Here is a 24,910-nt window from a genome sequence, read left to right on the forward strand (position 1 = left end):
TCTAAGAGACGAGCGTGCATTTCTGACAATCATAGGTAGGCAACCCATGTTTGCTGCGTTCTGCTGAATTTTTGTCTTATTTTAACAATTTATCGGTTTCCTCCTGGGTTTTAGTTGGTAGCCATGAGAAGAATGAATTGAACATATAACTTCAATATATTTTTAAGGTGGTGAAATAGCGTATTGTACAATGAAATATTACCCGGTTGCCATCTAAATAACAGTATATCTTTGGATTAAAGAGATGACCCCAAGAGATTCAAGATGTTTTTCCAGGAGGGGGGATTGCCATGCCTGGGACTAAGGTGACATGAGCAAAGGCTGGAGGTGCTTTCAGGCAACGAGCAGAGTGAATAGAATTACAGAAAATATGCGGTCCATTGCCAAAACTCCAGTGATTCCCAGCCTTGCATGGCATTTATGTGACCCCCAAAACTGTCATTCTTGGTAAAATTTAGACTCCCACTTGAGTATCTTACGTTGCCTATGAGATAACCATCTTCCACTTAGTCATTATCCTTTTTAAGAGAAAATATCACAATAAGATATGGGGGAAAAGTGTATGGCTGTTTTATGGCCAAAAAGTTAATCATCAAAAATTTTTTGAATGATCAAATTTGAAAATATAATTCTATTTTCAGCAGCAATAAAATCAGAACACATAACAAATTCTAAGGGAGACTGCTTGGTTGCGTAAAATATTCAATTATCTCCCACTGAGACATTCAATAGCTTATTACTTCAACCATTTAGTTGTAAAGGATAGACATTTATTATTTTTACAAGTATGGCTGTAACATACTACTTACTTTGCCACTCAGTAAAAGTCACTCAGGGATATCAATGTTGCACCTTTTTTCTGACCCAGAACTCTCCCTATTAATGATGCTTAGTGCAACGTTAGAACGTATGTGGCATTATTTCCAGAAATGCTGACATTTCAAAGGTATCACCTTCTAAACTCGAAGAGGAACTTATCCTTGTTGTTGTTTTGTTAAGCATTTTTTACTGTTGTTTCTCAGGCTTAGTAAATGACTAATGCTTCCCTTTAATTCCTTAGCATTCTCACTTATTGAAACCTTTAAAAATACTAGAATACCTGCTTGTATTGTCACGGTGGTTTTAAAAATTCTTTTTCTACACGGTGTGAAATCATCAGCGAGAAAGAAACAGAATTATTCTCATCAAACGTGGCATAACTCTGATTAGTAATACTTAAGTTTATTTGGAAAAGGAATCAAATGATTTACATGCTATTTCTGTCTCCTGTGTTGTGACATTTTACTCATTTCATTCGTAAGTTAAGCAGTGATAGAAATAAGTTAAGTAGTAAAAGTGAAGAAAGCGTGGTTTTGGGTACTTCCTGAATGTATCCATTTAGCCAAGGTCCATCTTCCGTGGTTCTACCAGAATTATGTTTGGAGAACACCAAACCATCAAAATAAATTTTTAAACTGAAAATCACGTCATTTAAATGAGCATAGAACATAGATTTTTACGGTTGGAAGATCTGAGATTGGGTCTACATTCCATGATGTACCAGACACGTGATTTTTGGCAAATTATTTCCCCTTTTAGGCACCTTTTCACCACTGTAAACTGGATAATAGCTACACCACATCTCTGGGGTGGGGGTGGGGGGGGGCAGCCCATGAGGGAAAATAAGAACTGCTTTGTACAAGCGAGGGCAGCCCACAGCAGGTGGAATGCTATTTTTGTGCTTTACGTTCATATGAAAAATGCCTTTAGAAATCTTCAGCATTTCCTCCGAAAATTTCAAATCTGCAATTCCCAGCAAGAGATCCTGCACTCTTTTCTTCCACACGGAAAAAAAAAAAAAAAGGTTGCTGACATGACCTAACCACTTTTTCAGACAGCCACACCTGAGTTATGCTAACATTTCTACTCTGGATTCCTTTTCATTTTCCACTTATTTCAAAGAAGTTGAAATACTGCTTTTATTTTCTCCAGGCCTATAACTATGTTTTCATTTCTTTTTATAGCCTGTTCCTTTCTGGCTTCATCAAAAAATTCAACCTCTTCACAGTTCAAAGTACCACAGACTTACTCTAGGTTTGTGATACAAAGTTGCTTTTCCCTACATTAAAATTGTTGAAGTTTCTGGTCATGTTGGCTCATATTTAAATACTTATTAATGAAACTGGTAATGGTATTTATTTTCAGTTTGATTAACTCTGCCTAGAACTTTTACTGTTCAAAGATCTGCTCTGGTCTCCCGCTGAATACCAACCTTCTCCTATTTTCTTTCCTCTCTCCTGGCTCTGCGTGGCCACGTATGCCACCAAGGATGCTTTCCTCACGTGTGTGTGTGTGTGCACATGTGTGTGTGCGCGCGTGTGTGTGTGAAGAACTCTAGTTCACCCTTTAGGACTCAACTGAGAAGTCTCTGCTCCTACTGTGCCCCATACACATTTTTTTTAATAAATAAATAAATTTATTTATTTATTTATGTATGCATTGGCTGTGTTAGGTCTTCATTGCTGTGCACAGGCTTTCTCTGGTTGCAGCGAGCGGGGGCCACTCTTTGTTGTCGTGCATGGGCTTCTCATTGTGGTGGCTTCTCTTGTTGCAGAGCACGGGCTTTAGACGTGCTGGCTTCAGTAGCTGTGGCTCATGGGCTTAGCTGCTCTGCAACACGTGGGATCTTCCCGGACCAGGGCTGGAACCTGTGTCCCCTGCATTGACAGGTGGATTCTTAACCACTGCTCCACCAGGGAAGTCCCATACATGTTTATGGGAAGAGTTTTTAGACTGGAATTACACCTATCGATTAACACTTTATTCTGTCCCTCAGGTTATGGATCTACGCTGGCAACACAAAGTCCAAGATTTGTTCATATTTGTATTTCTAACACGTAGGAGAAAGTTCATAACTGTTTGCTAAATGGCCAAATACTACATTTTTCTTTAGAAAGGAGCTGCCAGTATCTCTTAAAAATGGCAACAGGTGGCCATTTGGGGTTTTGTCTTTTTGTTTTCTGTAGGATGTAACCATCATGACACCCACACTGCTGATCCTTTTGGGGGCCACAGTGATACTGCAAGCAGACTTACTTCCTGATAAACAATGTAAGCACCGTCTATGAAATTTGATTATATATTTAAAAAAACTACATTACAAGAAGAATAGCATTGTTTTCTCCTAAAGAGTACTCACTTAGGAAATTATGATTTTTTAAAAAGGGATGGAACATTTATTCTTGTCAGAATACAAACTCTTTAAACACGCTATATTTTAAGAAAGCCAAGTTGTCTGAAATGCACATTTCATGCTGCAGTGGGAAATCACACCCCAGGTGTAGGTAAATGGACACTCAGAATAAAGCTGCGGCTGATGGCCGTCTTCGGAACGTCTTCCCAGGCAAGGGAATGGTTCGAAGTCCTCACAACCAAAGAATAAGAAGCTTCCCCTATGTTTGGTTTAGAAACTTGTTGATCAATGGGGTTTAAGAAAAAAAGAATGGTGCTATGGTCATGACAATGTCTTGTATCTGCACTGTCCAGTGGTAAGTGCCTACTGAGCACTTGAAATATGGCTCATGCAACTAAGACAACCAATGTTTGATTTTATTTAAATTAATTGAAATGGCCACATGAGGCCAGTGGCTACCATAATAGGCAGTGCAATATAAATAGAGTCTTAGAATACTGTGTGTGGCAGGTGTGGTGGTAGAATCGTGGAAGGCTATTAAATATTAAAGGTCAGTGGAAACATCCTGACCGTGTAGTAAATTAATCAAAAGAGGCTGCATAATTGTACAATATTGTAATTTTAGCAAAAAATTATAAAAGTTGTATAAACATGTGCCCAAGAAAAAAGATAGTGAACATATCACATGCTAATGCCACTCTCGGAGATAGAACTGTGAGTAAATTTTTCTTTTCTTTCTTTTTTTCTTTTTTGATCATTTGTGCTTTCCAAGATTTGTAAAAAGAACAGGTATCGATTTTGTAATTTAAGTGAGAGCTTTTATTTTGAAGGCAATGTTAGAGAGTGGTTTATTAAGGGCAGGGGGGGACCCTTTGCTCTATAAATGCCTATGTGAGTAATTTTGCTCACAAGTATTTTTGGCCTTGGCTCATAATAAGAAACAAATCCTCTTAACATCATGAACCAGTACACATACAAATATGTGAGTACATTTATATAATAGAAACAAGAGCTTCATGAAACAGTACTTCTTATTATATGCGATACACCTGGTATTTTCTATTCTATTTTCTTCCATCCCATTAAACATATTGCTACCCACAAACTAATACATTATTGCAGTCTGTTAATGGACAACGATGCTTTGAAAATTATGCTTGTATTGAATAACGATATAGTAAAATATTCATATTTCAATAAAACACCTGTAGATGTTACAGGTAACTACCTGGGCAAAATCAAAAAGAGGATGAGTTAAGAACAGTTCTAAAGGAAAGTTTTCCAAGATTATTTCAGCATTATACATTCTGATAGCCATAATGAAATACTATACCACACAATAAAGTGTTTAACAATTTTAAAATGCTATGTATAATTAAACATTGCATGGCTTTTTTCTTTTGATCGACAGTTTTACTTCTCCCACCCGTCAATTTCACCATTGAAGCTATCAATTTAGCTCAAGTTCTTTTACGCTGGGAACCAAATCCTGATCAAGAACAGAGAAATGTCAAGCTAGGCTATCACGTGAAAATAAACGCTCCACAAGAAGAAGATGTAAGTGCTTATTCTGATGGCAATCCTTATTTAGAGTAAATTTTGATTTTGACTGCATTTTCCTTATCAAAGAAATTTTAACTAAAAAAAAAAAAAAAAGAAAACCACTAAAGGGCTTTTTGTTATATTCTCAGTAGAGCAACGTCTCTTGAAATGACTGAGAACTAGTGCCACACCTGCACTAAATAGCAGCTCAGAACATTTTACCTTTGGGACAATTCTTCCATTTAAAGTTTAGTAACTTAGGAGGTACAATGGTTTAGACATTGGTTTTATACGATTTCCTCTAAAATAGCCAAAAGAACAGAAGAGAAAAGCCAAGTAAAAGAGGAGGAAGGCAGGGTACCTAATCAAAGAGGCCAAGTTTGAATCCCAGTTCGCCCACTTCCTGCCTTTACAACCTTGGACCAGTCACTTAGCTTCTCACAGCCCCAAGTTCACTGCAGGCATATATTAAAGCACCAGGTACCTCGTTGATGCACAATGAAATTAAACAAAGGAAGAAGCAGTATTAACTATTTTCCAGTCCATACGGAATTCCAGAGAATTTTCTGTCAAAAGTTACCTCTGGGGAGGAGATTGAAACTAGAGATGGTGCTCAAAGGAAACCGGAGCCTTAATTGTAACATTGTGTTTGTTTTTGTAAGAAGCATTTGTTCAGATATTCTTGAAGAATTTATTTTTGTATTTTTTGATGTATTTTTAGAATATGTATGAATCTAGAACTGGGCAATTTATTCATTTTTAAAACCACATTATTTTGGTATGACTGACCTGTAGAAAGCGGCACCTATTTAATGTCTACAACTTGATGAGTTAGGGAAAGGACAGAACCTTGAAACGGGGTTTAAATTTTTCTAGCAAAACAATTTCATTGCATTGTGTTTATGTGCCATTTTAAAAGTGGAAGAAAACGCCTATTTGATTAAAATAGTTCTCAGGCCATTTCCCCTTTACATATCATGACTTGTGGGTTTTATTTTTAGTACGAAACCAGGAACACTGAGAGCAGACGTGTAACCATCCTTCATAAAGGCTTTTCAGCAAGTGTGCAGACCGTCCCGTGGATTGACAACTCCCTCCAAGCAAGCAGCTGGGTTTTCGCTGAACTTAAAGCCCCACCAGGTAAGGTAGGCCTCTACGAGCCCAGGTTTATATTTCAGACCTTTGTAAACGCGGCAAAGTCAGAAAACGAACACCTCGCTTTTCTCTTTTTTTGTCAGTCACCAGTTCCTGCCCGGTAATCTTTTACCTCGTCCACATCCTCACCAAGACCATGATCCCTTCTTAGTGTCAGAACCCAGCCAATTCCATCTGGCACGTCCCTGTGAACACTGTAAATATTTCTCACCTCCCAGCTCAAAAGACAGAGGGTCAGACACAAAATCCGGGCCAGCCAGCTCTCTCATAATTGGGTCCTAGGACGTCCTTCCAACCACGCCCTACGTGAATCCTCCGCTCTTCTCAGATGGATTTCCCACCATGACCCCTACACACCAGCACTGTCCTGCCTCGGAGCCCCCACTCTCCTGGGCTCACCCCCCTGCTTTTCTGAATCCTTCCTATACTTGAAAGCCCAAATGAAATTGTACCTGCTCTGTGACGTGCCCCCCCCCCCGCCCCCCCACCGGCTCCATCCTATGCACTCAACAATGCTGTTCCTCTCGGAACACATTCGTGGGCTGCGCTGCTCACGTGGCCCATTCGATACTGTATTATATTATGGAAATTTATCTTTCACAAATAAATAACTGCTTAGCCTGCCATGCCCGACTGTACCTCCCTCCTGGGCAGGGGCGACGTCTCAGGCTTTACGGCACCAGCCTGACAAGCAGTACATGCTTCAGACAGTGTTCCCTGTTATGTTTGTGGATCTGTTTCTAATTCTATGACCTCTCAAACCAAACTGAAGGAAACTATGCGGACAGGTCATAGAAGCCACGAGACTGAACAAACTAAGCGCCATGAGGAAAGAGGCCAACACCCACGGTCTCTATACGGTCTTCCTGCGGAAGGCTGGGGTGTAATACTTAGAACCAGTGACACTTCTAATTAAAACCTTGAATAAATACACACATGCAATAGAGAAAGAGAAGAGGAGAGCAGACCACCAAGTTCCGGGATGTGTGTGTGCACCGAATAAGTGCCTTGGCCGATCTGGCCGTGGCTGTCAAACCATTCCCTCGTCACATCACTGCATGAAAGGCCATGCCTCCCGAATTGTGCCAGTGACCCAGCACAGCATCATGAAGATCTTTTCATCCACTCATTAGCACACGATGTCTGGACCATTCAGCAGCCGGTTCACGGTAGGCTTGACCCCACATGCAGAGACTAACCCAAGGGAAACACAAGACCACAGACACAAGTCATCATCCGCCTTACATTAAAGCATGTTCCCACCTCCCCGTGATGAGTAACTGCAGCGTGCCTGCAACACGCCTTTCAGAATTACAGTTCTGCAACCCCAGCTGTTCTCTGATCAGGGCAATGCGGGTTAACGCTAACGAAAACTTCATTATTTCTGCCTCAAATCAGACTGAATTCACACCAAATCATTCCTTGAAAGGAAAGTGGGAGACAACTTCAGAAACTCTAAACTACACTTGGGCACAGACTCTCTGGTCATTTAGTGCCTGGACAGACTTTCTTATATGTATATGAAAATAAATGTGTATGTATGTGTGCCTATGTACATATGTACACATGTGTACGTATATCACATATACACACACATACACACACACATACCTACATACATATACACAGCAGTGCATGTGATAATACAAAACAGACTGACTTCAGCCCGTCTTCCTCTGTCTTTAACTTTTCTACAGATAACAGAGAGCTTTTTCCTCTCTCCCTTGGTTGATACTGGCTGATAATGATAAAATGATTTTACAATCTAAGCTAAAAAGATGCCCTTCTATCACTTGAAATCAAGTCTAAAGTCTCCCGCTTTGATGAATTACCCCTGACCCTCAGCCCAAAGTGCTCCTTTGCTTCCTCTGAGCAACCGCAAGGCCGGCGTTCCCGCATTGTGTTCTAAAGAACACCAGTTAACAGGATGACGGGGGTGCTGAAATGGAAACAAGGCTTTCCAGTCTAATAACTTTGGGAAATTCCTAGTGAAATGAACATAAAGGGCTTCCATTGAAAACCTCAAAGTTTCCTCCATAACAACTTAGAATGATATACTTAAAGTTTGCTTTTTAATTAAAAAGAAATCTCAAGTTTCCCTTAAAGTCTTAGCAGATTAAAGTAGACTTTAACACGCTCAGGTGTATTGAGTCTCTAAAGAGGTGGTGCTACTTTGCTGTGCTGCCAAAATACCTTTCCTTCTGAGCAGCAATCTCTGTTACTCGTGAAGCATTTGGATACGACCTAATGAATCATTCTGCTCTCGGAGGGAAAGTAGCATTGGAGACCGTCCTCAACCAGCTCTCTGATTTACAGGTGGGAAAACTGAGACCCAGCGTAGTGTGGAACAAGGTGTCACAGCTAGTTATTGACCATGTGGTGTTAGAACCCCGAGGTTGCTGTGTACCAAGCTCCGAATGACAATATATCGCACTGCTCTTGAACTTTCGTATGCGTCTGTCACATATAAACCCTCCCTGCAAAGCAGCTGTAAAACTTTTGGTGTCAGTTACTAGGGCTTAGTTATTTTAGCTTCATCCCCCAGCAAGCTGACCTTTTGCAAATAGTTGCTTTCTATAACTATGTGAAGACAATTACTTTCTGATGCCCCCAATCACTACCATTTCAAAAGAAACTATCAGAAGCTATTGTGGCAATGTCTTGTTCTATTATTATTATTATTTGGAGTATAGTTGATTTACACCAGTGTGTTACTTTCCACTGTACAGCAAAGTGAAACAGTTATACATATATCCACTCTTTTTTTTTTTTTAAATTTTGACCATCTAGGTTCTCCTGGAACCTCAATTGTGAATTTAACTTGCACCACCAACACCAAGGTAAATAATTACACACACTTACGGCCATATGAAGTTTCTCTTCACTGCACCTGGCTTGTTGGCAAAGACGCCCCTGAGGATACACAGTATTTCCTCTACTATAGGTTAGTATCTGTTTTCACTTAAGCGAATGGGTGGTTTCCTCCAGCCTTAAAAACTTATGAGTGTTCCAATTCAGGTATGGCTCTTGGACAGAAGAATGCCAAGAATACAGCAAAGACGCCCTGCAGAGAAATGTCGCCTGCTGGTTTCCCAGGACTTTTATCAATAGCAAAGGGCGCGACTCACTTGCAGTGCATGTTAACGGCTCAAGCAAAGAGGCTGCGATCAAGCCTTTTGATCAGCTCTTTGCCCTCCATGCCATTGGTAAGATGGGCTTGACTCAAAGCCAAGATAACCGAGTTCGCAGAATCTCGGCACTGGGAGGGGTTATAAAGATCACCTAGTTCAGCTACTTGTCTGATGCTAAGTGACCATCTGGCTGCTGCTTAAAAACCACAGGGTCAAGGTTTCTCAACCTCCTCGCTACTGATATATTTGGCCAAAGTACTCTGTGTGGCGGCTGTCCTATACCTTACAAGGTGTTCAGTAGCAGCCCTGGCCCCTACCTACTAGATGCCAATAGCACTCCCCCCTGCCCAAGTTGTGACAATAAAAATGTTCCCAGACACTTCTAAATGTCCCCTAGGGCAGCGGTCCCCAATCTTTTTGGCATCAGGGACTGTTTTCATGGAAAACAATTTTTCCAGGGGCTGGGGGTACAGGGGATGGTTCGGGGGTGATTCAAGCACATTACATTTATTATGCACTTTATTTCTATTCTTATTACATCAGCTCCACCTCAGATCATCAGGCATTAGATCCTGGGGGTTGGGGGCCCCTGCCCTAGGGGATAGAAAGCTCCCCTAGTTGAGAATCCCTGGTCCAGGGGATCTGAACTCACTGCTGAGAGAAACCCGTATCATCTCTCAGCAGCACGGGCTGGCTTTGTGAAATTTCTGCCCACGGGTCCTGTGATGGCTTGGTGCCACCCCCAAACAGGCCCGATTCCTTTCCCCACCAGATGGTCCCTCAGCTATCCAAAGGCAGCCAGGTTTCCCATCCTGAGACCTCTCTTCCCTGAGCTACCAGCCCCCAACGTCTTATGATCCTCTATCCTTCGGGACTTTCTCCCCCAGATATTCTTGAGTTAGAATGTCTCCCTCACCATGTGACTCTCCGATCAAAGCATATTGTTTAAGCTTTCACTTGCTCAGTTCTCAAAATTGAAGATCTCTTTCATCCTAGATATTTGTATTAATGCAACTGATCAGGAGCCTCTCGCATAGCATTTCTGGTTCTTCATGTCCAAGGTTTCAGTGGTGGCGTGGTTATTAGCATTGGCTGTGGAGCTGGGCTGCCTGCACGTGGACCCTGACTCCTCTACTGACTCCCTGAGTGACCTCAGACAAGCTGATCATTTCTCTGGGCCTCAGTCTTTTTATCTGAAACATGGGGAGAAAGCAATACTTCCTACAAGGTCTTTGTGACAATTAAGTATGTTAATAATTATAAAGTGCTTAGAACAGCGCCAGGTATAAGTATCCCATAAATATGCAAAATGTTATTTAACAGACATGGTTTGTCCCGTGACACGTGTCTGTTTCTACTTTTCTATCATGTGTATGTGTATCAAGTGGAGTATAACTTTGTTTAAAGAATCACAGCACTTGCTAAAGAGGTTCTACAATTCTCTTCAATAGTATGGTTCTTAGATGACCTAAAAATGTCACTTTCATGAAAATAGGTAGTAAAAAGTGCTGAGAGGGAAACAATGACGTTAATATGAAAATGCACACAGCCTGGGACAGACCTTGGGCATTTATTTTCTTGTATGATATTCATTTTATTGAGACCAGTTCCTCAGATTACTAAAGAAGTAAATGCTCTCTGGATGAAAAAGTTTTTGGCTTAGGGGATGGGAGGCTCTGGAGCCAGTGGGCCCCATTCTTAACTTGTCCCTGTGATTCAGTAATTGTGAGATCAAAGTCACATAACTTAAGACAAGGCCACTCACTTAGAAATAATTTCCGTCCACATTAAGTGGCCGTGGAACAATTAAGTGAGATCTCAGAGGAGAGAACTGTGGCATTGTATGTAAAGAGAAATTTAGCCCAACCCATTATTTTTTATAAAAGAAAACTAAATCCTCACAAAGAACCAAAATGAGATACACAAAACAAGATGAAATAAAAACTAAGGCCCAGAAAGGGGAAGTGATGAACTCGGCCACACACCTGTTCCGTAGAACAGGGCTTCGTGCGGGCTCCAGGGCATTTTCTCTCCAGGGTCAGCTTTACCCTCAGATTGATCCAACTCAAGACATGAAAATGGATGGTGGGGTGGGTCTTGCAATAAGCTGAAGGAAAAGGCACTCCACCTTTCGATGCCATTTGGGGTAGGAATCCTTGAGGTTTACAGGTGAGATCTCTCCTTTAGCACCACAAGATGGGAGTCAGATGGGAGCCGCTGGCGTTCTGTGGCTGGCAGATTCGTTGATTAAATCCTGGTGGAAAATACTTGGGACGCTGTAGCTTAGAGATGCCTTAAGAAAGGTGGGCAGATTGGATTTATCAACTGTGATCACCCGCCTCTCATTCTCAAACCTAGATCGAGTAAATCCTCCAGTGAATGTCACGGCCGAGACGCAAGGAACCTGTCTCTCTATCCAATGGGAGAAACCAGTTTCTGCTTTTCCAGTCCACTGCTTTGATTATGAAGTGAAAATGTACAACACAAGAAAGGGGTATTTTCAGGTACGCTTCGGCTCATTCTGATATTCGATGACAGATTTCTTGTAGAAACATTAAAAAAAAATTATCGTCGGTGACTGCTCTGGTTACAGCTTGCAACGAACAAGGTCAAAGTGAACTTACATTTACCGGGTTTTATTATGAACATAAATCAAACCTGACTGGTTTTTTGTCTTGAAAGGACCTATTTTTGGTTGAAAATAATGCGAAGGATCAGATAAAAATTCATTAATACGACCGTTGGTGAAGTGGTGCAGCTGCTATGGAAAAGAGTACGGGGATTTCTCAAAAATTAAAAATAGAATTATCATATGACCCAACAATTCTACTTCTGGGTACATATCCTAAAGAATTGAAAGCAGGGTCTCAAAGATCTTTGTCCACCCATGTTCATAGCAGAATTTAGCACAATAGCCCAAAGAAGGAAGCAGTCCAAGTGTCCATTGACAGATGAATGGATAAACAAAATGGGGTCTTATCCATCCATACATTGCCTTAAAAAGGCAAAGAATTCTGACAGGTACTATATCATAGCTGGACCTTGAGGACATTATGCTAAGTGAAATAAACCAGTCACCAAAAGACAAGTATTGTAAGATTCCACTTGCATGAGGTAACTAGAGTAGCCAAATTCATCAAGACGATGGTGGTACAATGGTAGTTTGGGGGCCGGGGCAAGAGGGGATGGGAGTTTTTGTTTAATGAGTTTCAGTTTTGCAAGATGAAAAGGGTGCTGGAGATGGGTGCACGAGGTGAATGTATGTAACTCCTACTGAATTGTACACTTAAAAATGGTTAAGATGGTAACTTTTGTGTTATGTGCATTTTACCACAACTTAAAAAAAAACAAACAAAACCCCCACCTCATTAGTCCTAATGGTCAAAAAGTTCAAGGGGAAAGGAACTGAATGAAAGTTAACATTTATTGAGCATCGGCGATGTGTTAGGCTTTATATCCTCACAGTTGCGCTACCATGTGATGATCATTCCTATTTTACAGGAAAGTGAGGTACAGAGAGATTAAGTTGCCCAAAGTCACAAAGCAAGAAAAAAAAAAAATAGGAGAAGTCAGGATTCAAATTCCTGCCTTACAAATTCAATTCGATTCAATGTGGTTTAACAAATATTTACAAGCTGGCTTCTTTGTGGGAGATACAGAGATAAATAGGCACTGTTTCTGCTACAAGAGGCCTGGTCTACTGGATGCCCTCACCCAGCCTCAGAGCTGCCTGACCATCACGAAGGCCAATGTGGATACAAAGGAGGAAAGTGGGCAAAGCCAGCTGCCAGGGCGTCGGCCCAGAGGAGAGGAAATGAAGAGAATCTTGAAGGATGAATAGAAACTTGCCTAGTGGGAAAAGCAGAGAAGGACTCTTGAATTATTTATTTACTTATTTATTGGCCTCAATGTGCAGCATGTGGGATCTTAGTTCCCTAGTTCCCAGGGATCGAACCCATGCCCCCTGCAGTGGAAGCACACATTCTTAACCCCTGGACCACCACGAAGTCTCCCGAGAAGGACTTTTTAGCCAGCACTTCTCCAAGTACATATGGTGAAAGACTGGCTTTCTTTTTTAAATTTCTAATCCATCATACATTGGTACCTCTGTAAAATACAATAGAAATGGTTTACTAGAAAAAACACATATAGCCAAAGACAAGTCCCGTGATCCTGGGCTTGGATGCCATAGAAATGTCAAATTGCTATGAAAGCTCCCAAACTGTTGTCTCTATTTCTGTATTTACCTCCTCGAGCGCCAGCAATAAACAGCTCCTCCAACCACACTTGGCATAGCAGGGGCTTGAGGCAGAAGGAGAAACTCCAAGGCTTGAGAGCGCATGGTTCCTTCAGCCAAGTGGCAGTAATTCAGTCAGCTTGGACAGAAGGCCAACACTGGAATCAAAACTCTAGCTCTTACACTGGGACTTCTCCCAGAATGACTCTAAGATTTTGTTTAAAAAGAGAAATCACTTCTTTTTTTAAACACATGGCCATAAGCAATGGAAACCACTAAAGTGTTTTGATAGAGAAATGTGAACACATCTGCAGAATTGCAGAACTACTTTGGTAGCAGGTGAAAGCTGAGTACGGGTGGAGAGGGGACATGTGGACATAGAAATACCAGTTTCATGGCTACTGCAATGGTCCAAGCAAAAAAAATGATGGGATCTAAAATGGTAGTGATTTTGGAGCAGGGACAAGGAAAAGAGAAACACATCCAGGAGTATGTAAGGCACAGCCGCAAGGGACATCTCTGGTTTGGGGTATTAGCTGCATGGTGGGGACAATGACTGGTAGACAGAATATAGAAGAAGGGTTTGTGAGAAAACAGCCTCATTTCAACACTAGGCAATGTTAGCCTATGTGGCCTGTGGCAAACTAGCATTTACTGAGTATATTATTAGGTTGAACTACCCAAAATGGTTGTTTTTGCAGGTCAAAAAATGGGTTGTTGAATATCAGCAGTTTTCTTATGATTCGACCCAATATATCTCTAAGCTTGGGCTTTACAAAGTTAATTCCATTTAATTCAATAAGCAATTAGTTAGGTGGTATTGTTCCTATTTTACAGATGAGAAAACTGAGGCTCAGAGAGGTCAAGGAAATTGCCCTGCAGTTAGCTGGAGGTAGAGCTGGGATTCAAATCCCCTTCTTCCTAAATTCAAGGTCCTAGCTCTTTCTACTTCTTTAAGCACCCTCCACCCCTTGCTCCTTGCCCCCTGGCTTGGAGTGAGACATTGTATCAGAGATCAGCAAACTTTTACTGTAAAAGGTCAAACAGTAGATACTTTAGGCTTTGCAGACCACACCATCTTTGCCACAATTACTCAGCTCTGCCCATCGATACAAGCAAATAGGCGTAACTGCATTCCAGTAAAACTGTTTGTGGACACTGAAATTTCAATTTCATGTAATTTTCATGTGTCACAAAATATTATTCTTTTTATATTTTTCAATCACTGAAAACTATGTAAGTCATTCTTAGCTTGCCATCCCTACAAAAACAGGCAGCAGACCAGATTGCTCATACACTGCAGTTTGCTGGTGCCTGTTGAATATGATGGAAGCCTTGTGATGATTAGGTGATTTAGAATATCTAGGGGCAAGATGAGGGGCATTATGCATCCTGCTAAGGACCACGCCAGTGTTTCACTCTGGATATATCAGATTGAACCCAGATGGATCATCTAGATCTTACAATTGTCTATTTTATTTATTCTGGTTACTGCATAGCTTTCCCCCGAAGGGTGATTGCAACACATCCATACTGAAGCGGTCTAGAATAAACTAATCAGTGTGAGTCTTACTGATTTTAAGTGGGTTGCGGAACACTGAGTCTCATTACTTACATACGACCTCCCGTTCTGATCATTGGCATAATTTTAATTGCGTATCCAGAGAGTCTTACAATGTTGTTTTTTCCCATTTAGACAGAAAAAATGACGACCAATACATTCATCTCCATAATTGATGATATTTCTAAGTATTCCATTCAAGTGAGAGCAGCAGTGAGCTCTGTGTGCAGAGCGGTGGGGCTCTGGAGTGAGTGGAGTCAACCTATTTATGTGGGTGAGTGTCTCACGTTTATTTTAAAGCAAGTGACCTTACTTGTGGTTGTAACAAATCCTCCTGGAAAGTGTACATATTCACTTGTGAGTCTTGAAATGCTTTTGCATCTCTACTAAGCCTCATCCTTAGTCTGCTGCCTTTTGGACCAGAGGTGAGTTTACCATGAGGCCAATGAAAATTAAATGTTCAAGCTTCTCACTAGCAAGAGTCTTTCCAAAGTCTGTTATGTATTTTTTGTCCCCAGATTATCTGATTCTACTTCTATTCAGGTTTTTTTCAAATTAAACCTTTTATTTTGAGATAATTGTAGACTCATATGCCGTCATAAGGAATAATGTTGAGAGCTCATGTAGCCTTTGCTCAGTTTCTCTCAAGAATAACTTCTTGCAAAACTGTAATACAATATAGCAACCAAAAAAGTAGCATTGATACAGCCCACTGGTCTTTTTCAGATTTCACTGATTTTATCTGTACCCATCTGTGTGTATTACGCAATTTTATCCCATGTGTAGGTTCACATAACTCTCATCACGAGTCCTTCCTTTTCCCCTTTTATAAGCACGTGCATCTCTCTCTCCTTGCCTCCGTTCCTAATCCCTGTTGATACTCATCTGGTCTCCATTTCTATAATTTTCCCATACCTACATTTTGAATCCATACTTTTGTTTCTTTTCATAAAGATTTCAAAACTGAATAAGCTCAAGGCTCACTAAGAGTAGATCCAGCCCTGGGCCTTTGGCGTAACAGACCTAGAGGATCCAAAGGACTGGGCATCACCTGGGCTCCAGCGTTGGTTCTGCAGTGATTTTTGTTTATGATTACATTGACTAGTTTACTTGACAAATAAGATGACCATCATATCTGCCTGTGAGATGGGAGAAGTGTGATGATGGTGATGGTGGCTCTGAATGAAAGGGCAAATTTCCATTCTCCCTTTACATCACACGGCAGTTCCTTGTACCACGATGCTAGAACATGCACACCCTGTGTTTGCTATAACCTGCATATCTTGGCCAGTTAGAAAACAACTGGTGTACCTCACGTATGTGCCGCAGACATGCAGCCTGGGGGTGCAGACATATGTGTCGAAGTGCTGCACAGGAGCTACAAGGACACAGAATGGTGAAAAGAATTCTGGAGTCTTCCATAGAGAGCTCAGGTTTAATGCCAGCCTTAGCACATACCGACTACCTGCCCTTGAACAAACCATTTCTCTCGGCCCATCCTTGGATCCCCAGGACTAAGGAGATAATATCCACCTCTCCTGTCTCACAGGTTATTGTGACATACAAACAACTATGCTAGCAGGTAACATTTATTTATTTATCCTCCAAGCCCTGTGCTAAGTGTTTCACACGCACTAGCTCCACTAACCCCATCCACCCAACTATTTTGCTGACGAGAAAGCAGGTTTTGAAAGTTTAGACAGTTTGCTTAACTCTGCATGGCCAGTAAGTGGCAGGGAGGGAATCCAAACCCAACTTGACTGACTCCAGCACCAGAGCCCGTAGCCCTAGAGCAGGGGGCCTGGGATGCAGCAAGCTGCAAAGCGCTGAACAAGTTAAAGACTTATTTAAGGTATCCTGGTAGCTAAGTGTGTGGTTACGGCTGGTCAAGCATGTGAAGGTCATTCTCCCTCGTCCTATGAGGTACTCAGTGATCGACTGAAGAGGGCACTTGAGAGATTTCTTTGGGCACAGGCTAAATTTTTCTATTATTTAATTCATTCACTTAGGCTACTGGGTGTCTTTGCAGGACATTCCTGGGCAGTGACCCATTGACCCGTGTGGGTTTAAGTCAGACCAGACACGCAGCAGGGAGAGTTCCATGGGAGACAGGGGAAGACAAGGAAAGACTTGAGAAATGGAGTGCCGTCCTGAGTCTGCAAGGGGACTTGTCTTGCTGCGTTTCCAAAGGGGAAAGGCGCCCCTAGAGTTGTGCAACGTGATGGCACAGCCTTATGGTGTGGCCCTCACATCACCCCACCGGAGGACTCAAAGGAGCAGCCATGAGCCTTCCTGGGAGAGGGCACCGAAAGGGAAAAGGAGCTGAGGATCGGCCAACCACACGTCCTTCATGGTGCTGCCAAGGCCAGTCCTTCCCCCTCCCCACCCCATCCTCCCCAGGTTGCGGCCCCAACCTGATGGAACAGACCCAGCACACACAGCCCCCATCCCTCCGCGCTGCTTCATCTGCACAAATGAAATCTACTCTGTTCCCCGGGAGTGGAACCAACAGGAGAAACATGAATCCGTCCCAGGGAGTTTTTAACAAGGTTATGAATTTCGTCAGATGCCTATGGTGGAAGCTTAATTTTCATTACCTGCATTTGGTGGATTTTTTTTTTTTTTAATGCTTTGTTATTCCCCAAAGGCACAAAACTCATTGGCCCCCAATTATTGATATTTCTAAGTATCTTCCCAACATTACGGCACAAACAGTTTCAGAGATTTTTTTTTTCAATGCTGTTCAAGGACCTCAAACTAACATGGAGGCAAAGGTGGGAAACTTGGCCATGAAGGCAGTTCTGATTTTTTTAGTGTTTGGGTTTTGAATTCTCATCAGTGTTGACTGTCAAGTTTAGAACTTACAGAGGGCGGAAGAAAGAGAGAGAGACAGATCAGGAGATCGAGGTTTGCGTCGTGGCTCTGCCACTGTCTAGCTCTTTGACTGAAGTTAGAGATGCAGAGATAACATTTCATGAGCCCAGTAATCAAAGACTGCTTGACAGCTGCATCGAGAGGGAGCCTCAGGCTACATTTAGGTTGTCTGAAGGTGTGCTCATCTGTTGTCACCCCTGCAGGGGACAGTGTGGTGTCCAGCGTGCCAAGCTTTGGCAGCCCCTGACCTAGTCAGTCACCTCTAACTTCTCTGGGTCTGTTTCCTCCCCTGTAAGTTCTTGCCAATTTTGCCTTTCACATTCTCTTACCCCCCAGCAAAATGCTGAGAGAGGGAGATTGTGACCTGTGATGAGAGTTTATTTCCAGCTAGTTTTTAATTTATTATTCACTCTCCACTTTACAGCTGGCTCCCCGTTATTCTTTTCTTTTTTTTTTTTCTTTATTATTATTATTATTTTTTTTAGAGTTGTGAGTTGCGTTTATTTGGGGCAAAATGAGGACTGCAGCCTGGGAGACAGCATCCCAGATAGCTCTGAGAAACTGTTCCAAAAAGGCAGGGGGGAAATTAGTATATATGTAATCTTGGTAAAAGAGAAGTACGTGCAATCAAACAGATATTTTTGTAGGGGCTTTCTGCTAGTCACGAGGAGCCCGTTATTATTTTCTAAACAGCAGCTTCCTAGCTTGAAACCGGGCTCCTTATCGTTTGCCCTCGGGTGTGCCTCACTGCCAGCATCCACGGAAAATCCCATTTCATTTACTGCTACCCTGGCCTCGAAGGTGAGCTGAGTAATACTACCACGCACCTTATACATCCACCCTTTCTGGAATTGACTCCCCTGCTCATTTCAGGATCATTAGTGAATTTCATCAATGCAGGCTCTCCATTGTCATCAGGATGATTAATTAACACCTTAGGAAGCCCGGGCTCCTCTGGGACATTCCACAGTGGCTCTTCCTCATCCTGCGAGGATGCAGCAATAATTATGCTCTGCTTGCAGCCTACCAGGCAGTGTTCCCACTCCATTCATTTCCTCTAGACATCACCCTTCCTCCGCTCCTATCTTGTCTTATAAATGGCACCCTGGAGCCCTCCCCTTCCGGGCCCAACTCAAGCATCACCTCTTTGTTAGAGATTATTAAGTCCACCTCCTTTATTTGAGGGGAATGGAGGCCCAGAGATATTAAATAATTTAGTAGTTACCAAACAGCCAAGAAGTGACTATTAAGGGATAATTTTCTTAAATAGGTGACGTATGAGTCAATCAGTGGATTGGAATAGATTCAGTTTATTTACTGTTTAACCCATGATCACCCAGGGTTATTGAATCAAGAAACAGACACGGGATGAGAAAGTTTTGACTGATGCAAAGGAGGCTGGAGGAGACGGGACTGCTCTCTGGCTTGGGTTGGCAAGGTCCCTGGACAGTCAAGAGGCACAGGGGACGGCGGTCAGGGATCCCGCCAGTCAGTGCACACTCTTCACGCGCCCTGAAACTCTGCCCTCCTGTGCTGGCATTTCTAGAGCATGGAATACTTTTTTTTTTTTTTTTTTTCTCAGATGGAAGCAGCAGTTTCAGTTAATCAGCCCTCGTTATCAGCTACCCTTCCTCAACCGGCTTCTCTGTCTTATCTGAAGAGCTAACTTCCCACTTTTCACACTTCTTTCTCCTTTTGAAACTTTAACTTCCGGATTCTTCTGTTCCCTTATTATCTGTGCCATCTCCTGTTTACCAAAACCTTGTGTCTCCTGAGTGGTCTCTGGTCTGAGCAAAGCTTTTCCTTCTCTCAAGTCCATCATCTTCTCTTCTCTCTCCCCTCGAATGTCAGGCATGAAACACGCAAAACATGAAAACGCTGTTTCCTACAGACATGCCCTTCCTTCCCCATGGAAAAGAGCGTGACGTGTGTCTACCCAGCCGCGTCTCTGGTCAGGCTCAGTGGCTCTGAGTCACATGTATCAGCGACGGGGCTTCCCCACCAGCACAGGTGCTGCCCCTCAAACAATCTGCTTTTGCCCTGACCTCACTGAAGGCCGTGTCAGCAGGCCAGGATCTATTCGATGATGGTACCAGCTACCCATTAACATGTATTTTCAAAAATAATACTGCTTTAGACCCGAGACGTGTAGCACGTAGACCCCAGGGAGTAGGGGAAAGTTGACCACACTTCTCAGATGGCTCAGCTGTGCGGTCAAGGTCAACGCGGGTGGTGGCTGTCTTTCGGGGCATCTTCGACAACAAGACCTGGTACTCATAGGAAATCCTGGCCTTGGGGGTGGGTGTGTGTGGGTGTGTGTGTTTAGGGTGGAGGGATCTTTAGAGTCACATCACACATTCTAACATTTGTAAGGACTTCGTGAAAATAGTGGGAAGCCGAAAATCAGGGAGGGAAGTTAAGAATTGGGACTGGGAGGGAAGCAGGGTTCCCCCAGGGAAACTCGGGTGCCCTTTCCCTCGGACTTGACATTCATGGGCTGGGAATGAGTGAGGAAACCCAGTTCACTGGCCCCAGGGCATGTGGAATCAAAACCTGGCGGGCTTGGTGTCACCTCCTAGACCCTCCCATCTCCCCGCCATCCACTTTACACCTTGCCACCTCCGGCCTCAGCGCTCTGACTCCGCGCCTGTGCTTTCTCTTCTCTTGTCAGCATGGTCTTTCTTTTTTAAATCCTTGAAAAAGGGAACAAACCAGGAAGGAGGAAGGTGAAGAGGAGACCTGGCAGAGGGCTCAGATTCACCTTTCCTCGGCCTTCCAGAGGAATTATGCTAATTCAAAATCTTTTGTGACAAAACGGCGGGCTTCTGGGTCAACAGTGACAAAAACTGGTTGAGGAATAAGAAGCTGACCCAATAACTTGAACAACCCACTTGGCTTCCCTGAGGGTGATATAACGTGATGATTCTGGGTTTTCTTCGCGAAGGGGGGATTTCGGGTCGGTAGACGTGGTGGCTGCTTTGGTCCACTGCTTCCTTTTACCCGGGCTCCTGTGCTTTCCAGGGTGGTAGCCTCCCTGCTTACGTATTCCCAGGAGGGGAACAGGACCACCCCAGCCCAGTGGCCCGAAGGAGGGCCGGCAGGGGGCTTTCAGATTCCGTCCCCGAAAGTCCGGAGCAGGGAGTTCCCACTGAGCTTTCAGGCCAGGCCCCCTGGAGGTGTGGTGCCCACTCCAGGCTTCCACGTGTGACCTCTGCCTCAGGACGGCCCCCCAGAGGTTAGGAGGAAGGTGGGCCCCCGCTCTTGGGACAGGCACTGTGCTTGGCACGTTCACCTACGTTATCTTATGTATCTTCGCAAACAGAGGATTTTCCTAATTTACAGATAAGCAAAGAGACGCAGAGGGGTTAAGGAACTACCCTAAGTGAGAGAGCTAGGAAGTGAGGGACCCGGACCCGGAATGCAGCTGCAGGACTGGGTCCACGGCCTACTCTTCCTATGATGCTCTGTCACCCCTTGGGTCACGGTGCCAGCCAGGGAGATGGAGGCAGGAGGACGGGCTGTGGAGGCTGGCGGCAGTGAAAGGGTCCCCTGCCAGCGCATGAGCTGGGCAGCTTCCACCCAGACCAAGCAGCGGGGACATTTTCATTGACCTCTTCAGGTTCGTCTACTCTAAATATCCCCTTATGCGTTGTCTATGGTGTTCATTTTAATCCGGACCTCCTTGAGGCTAAGGACCACCACGCCTTATGCCCTCTGCTGCTCTCCAGTATCGTGACTACGTCATGTTTTCTTTCCCTGCAGGCCTGAGCTTATGACTCTACCTTTTGAGGATTCTGACAGGTTGGAATTTTAGTCTGGCTTTGATGATTTAGGGAAAGTATCTTGATGCATTACTGCCGACACGATAGGTTTAATCATAGTCACAGTTATGATAACTAACATTGAACACCTACTATGATCTAGCACTGGGCTAACCACTTTACAGGAATCAACTCAGCCAGGTCTTATCCCCACTGAACAAAGCAGGCGATGGAAGCTCCGGAGGGCTCCCTGCTCAGGGTCACCTCTGTCGCAAGCGGCAGAATCAGGGTGAAAGCGCTCCAGCCCTGTTTCTTACGTCTATGCGACGACTGCAGCCCCTGCAGCCAGCTTTCAGCTGCTTTAGCAGATTGATACAACAGGTCCAGCAAACCCCTTACAGGGAAGAAAGTTCTGGGTTGCCTGGGGCCCCAGAAGACACATAGCCCTTGGTGCTGTGTGGAAAACTCTGCAAAGAAGAGGATGGCAAAGAGTTTTCCACTCAACTTCACCAAGTCGAGTCCTACTGGGGATGAACACAGACCAACAGGACAGCAGCGATCCGTCTAGGGAATCCTGTGTGCAGCAGGTACACGTGTACACACACACACACCCCAGAGCGTCTCCGTGTCCTTTGCATATTTTGGGTCACTGAGCCCAACTTGCCCAGATGAGCATAGGACAAGTTCCGTGCATTTTGCTCTGGGCCCTGGACTATCTACGTTCTGTCCACTGAGGCCGCGTTTGCCACCACCTCTCTTTTTGTCTCCCTAAATCAAGTAGGGCCCACGATCCACTGGACAGCTGCCTAGGAAAGCTCACCCACCCAGAAGGCTTGCTTATGACTTCTGCCTGCCTTGTGAGCCTCTGACCCTGCTTGGGGGGCCCCTTCACAGACGATGCCACAGCCTCCCCCTCCCGTGAGAGGCCAGCACCAGAGGCTTCGTAGACTAAGCACCTGCATCCTCACGGTTATCCCACCTTGTCGGTGCCCTCAGAACTCCTCCCAGCGCCGGCTGGTTGAACACACGCAGAGTGGGGCTGCTGCACTGGAAGCATCCCATCAGCTTACTAATTAGCTCTTTTCCCTCGGAACCTATTGTTGAATCTGAAAGCAGATTCAAAATCAATGAGGAATCCCTGAAAGTCATACTCATACGAACAGCTTAAGGGTAGGACAGGCTTCCAAACCAAATTGACCTAAGAGTTATGAGTCTGAACTACAAAGATCATAGAATTCTAGGACAAGCGGGGCTGCGGCACCAGAAGGGAAATTATTTGACAAAGCTCCGAGGCTAGCTAGAGGCAGAGCTGGGACTAGTTGGGTCCAGGGCCTGAGTCTCTGTAACCACCATCCTATTTGTCCTCTTCCCACCCTTTCCCACCATACACCCCCAGGACGTACAACACGGGCAGAACTTCCATTAGTTGGCTTATGCTCAAGGTCAAATGGTTGAGATGTCAGAAGCTAAGGAAGCCGAGGTCACCAGAAACCAGACAGCTGAGCTCCCAAATGCTCCAAGTTGTCAATGTCAGAGAGCATCCTAAAATCAGGTGCAGAGTCTGAAGGGCTTCTCCTCCACAGCAAGAAAGGCTCTGTGACTTCCTCCTTCTAAAGCTCATCTCTGCATAACCAAACAGTGGTGCCCATCAATTTCTTGAAAAGAAACATCTGTGGCTTCCGTTTTAATGGCAGAAAAGTCATTCTTGAGTCAAAGATTCAAGTTCCCTGGAAATACTTGTTCTTAAGAAAACGTCCCACATCAGACACCCCTGAATTCAAATCAATGATGTACTGAGGGGCCTCCCACCCTTCACAGAATTAAAATTCTTGATCATTTTGACCCAAAGGATATATACTGTCAGTGGGAGTTCTTCCCCTGTTCTACCTTCAGCGAAATCAGAGTAGGTGCTGTCTTCCAGTCATTTACTCACATAACTGACTCTCGACCTCATGTTTGCATTAATAAATAACCCCCAAGCAATTTCCCTTTGGTACTGAATAGGTGAAAGCTTTTTCTTGCACTAAATTTACCTGCCAGTTTAGGTTTTCTTTGCAGGAAAGCTGACCTCAGCTCTGCTCTCTGGGGGTTAGTTCTGTTCTCAGGCGGGCGGTGGGGAATAGTTCTAAAGCGAGTTGGGACACTGCAGAAGCCAGGCCCGGAGAAATGACTCATGTGCCACCTCCCTGCAGGCAGTGACTGTGACTTTGCTTCCTACACAGCACCTTGCATGCACCACTTTTTTTTGATCAAAAGAAATAAAATCAGGTGCCTAAGTTTGGCCAACTCAGAGAGAATCTTCTCTTATCAGTGCGAGTGCTGAAGGGAACAGCTAGAGAGTGGTTTAACTGAAAAGATTTCCGTAACCACGCTCAGAGGTGAACGGCACTTTTATCGGGACCCGACATACCAGCCTGCAGGGAATTGCACAATTTGAGACACCAACGGGAACCCAGGGCGCCACCCATAATGTTTACCCCGCTGCTGGTTCTTTTTGCAGGACTCAAGTGTCACCTGTTTAACCTACTTGTAAACAGGAAAAACCGTGCTACTGACACAACCCTGGCTAAATTTATAGTCCATGTAGATGAGTCTAGAGTTTCTGAATGTACTTGTTAGAGGACTTGCATAATGGTTGCGGGTGTGGAACGGTGAGTTTCAGAGCCGGGGCAATGAGACAGGCAGAATCCCTTATTCAGGAAATCAGGATGGCAAATAAAGCAAGATGGTATTTGATCTGACGGCAGTAGTTCATCCCAGTTGCTCTTTATATTAGTTACATGCAAGTGCAGTAAGAGCTAGGTTTAACAGGACACTCGGTGACAATTCAGAGAACTGAATACTAATCCCAGAGCCAGTGAGTGTGGGGTTTGGGAAAATAAAAGGTTTGTCTCTCTCAGCCTTTGTTTTTCATCATTTTACAAAGTGTGGCTACTGCCTGTTTGTAAAATAGCTATCAATACATGAAACTTCATTTTAAGTGCCATGGTCAGAGGTTTTTAAAGTGATTCAGTGCCGACCAGAGCCTAGGGAACCTCAGGAGGAGTGGTAGCTTGCCAGGCAGCCCCCTCCTACTGGAGACGCAGCCTGCAAACCCAGCCACGTCCAACAGCTGAGACGCAACAACAAAACGGGGTTGCCCTGCAGGGAAGTGGTATCCAGCCGGGAAGAGGACGCTCAGGAGCGTGTTCCACCACAGAGGAACGCTGAGGATGTGTGCCGTGAAGCGCCGGCCCACGCAGGCGGGGGCGGTGGGCAGCGGGACGGGGTCTGCCCGTGGTGAAGAGCACAGCTGCTCAGCACGTCCTGGGCTCCACTCCCAGCTGCTGGCTGTGGTGCTCGGCTGACCCACTCCACCCTCCTCTGCTGCGGCTCCCCCATCCGCCACATAAGGACGGCAGTGCCCACCCGGGAGCGCTGCCGTGAGAGTTCAGCTAAGATGGCAAGGTGAGCGCTTTGCAGACTGTCTGGCACCTG

At 44.2% G+C, this 24,910-nt stretch overlaps 1 protein-coding gene across 1 annotated transcript in view; it reads left to right on the top strand.

Annotated features, from left to right (window-relative positions):
• The first annotated feature begins 3,014 nt into the window (after positions 1-3,014).
• IL5RA (interleukin 5 receptor subunit alpha) overlaps positions 3,015-24,910 on the top strand; it is a 30,870-nt gene continuing 8,974 nt past the window's right edge. Inside the window, exons 1-7 of the mRNA XM_057706295.1 lie at positions 3,015-3,090; positions 4,584-4,729; positions 5,716-5,854; positions 8,660-8,813; positions 8,888-9,075; positions 11,359-11,504; positions 14,934-15,072. Coding sequence (XP_057562278.1) covers positions 3,018-3,090; positions 4,584-4,729; positions 5,716-5,854; positions 8,660-8,813; positions 8,888-9,075; positions 11,359-11,504; positions 14,934-15,072 — 985 coding nt within the window. The 5' untranslated portion in view covers positions 3,015-3,017. The remainder of the gene's footprint in view (positions 3,091-4,583; positions 4,730-5,715; positions 5,855-8,659; positions 8,814-8,887; positions 9,076-11,358; positions 11,505-14,933; positions 15,073-24,910) is intronic.

This window comes from Hippopotamus amphibius, chromosome 13, assembly GCF_030028045.1.
Source record: "Hippopotamus amphibius kiboko isolate mHipAmp2 chromosome 13, mHipAmp2.hap2, whole genome shotgun sequence".
NCBI classification, from domain to species: domain Eukaryota; kingdom Metazoa; phylum Chordata; class Mammalia; order Artiodactyla; family Hippopotamidae; genus Hippopotamus; species Hippopotamus amphibius.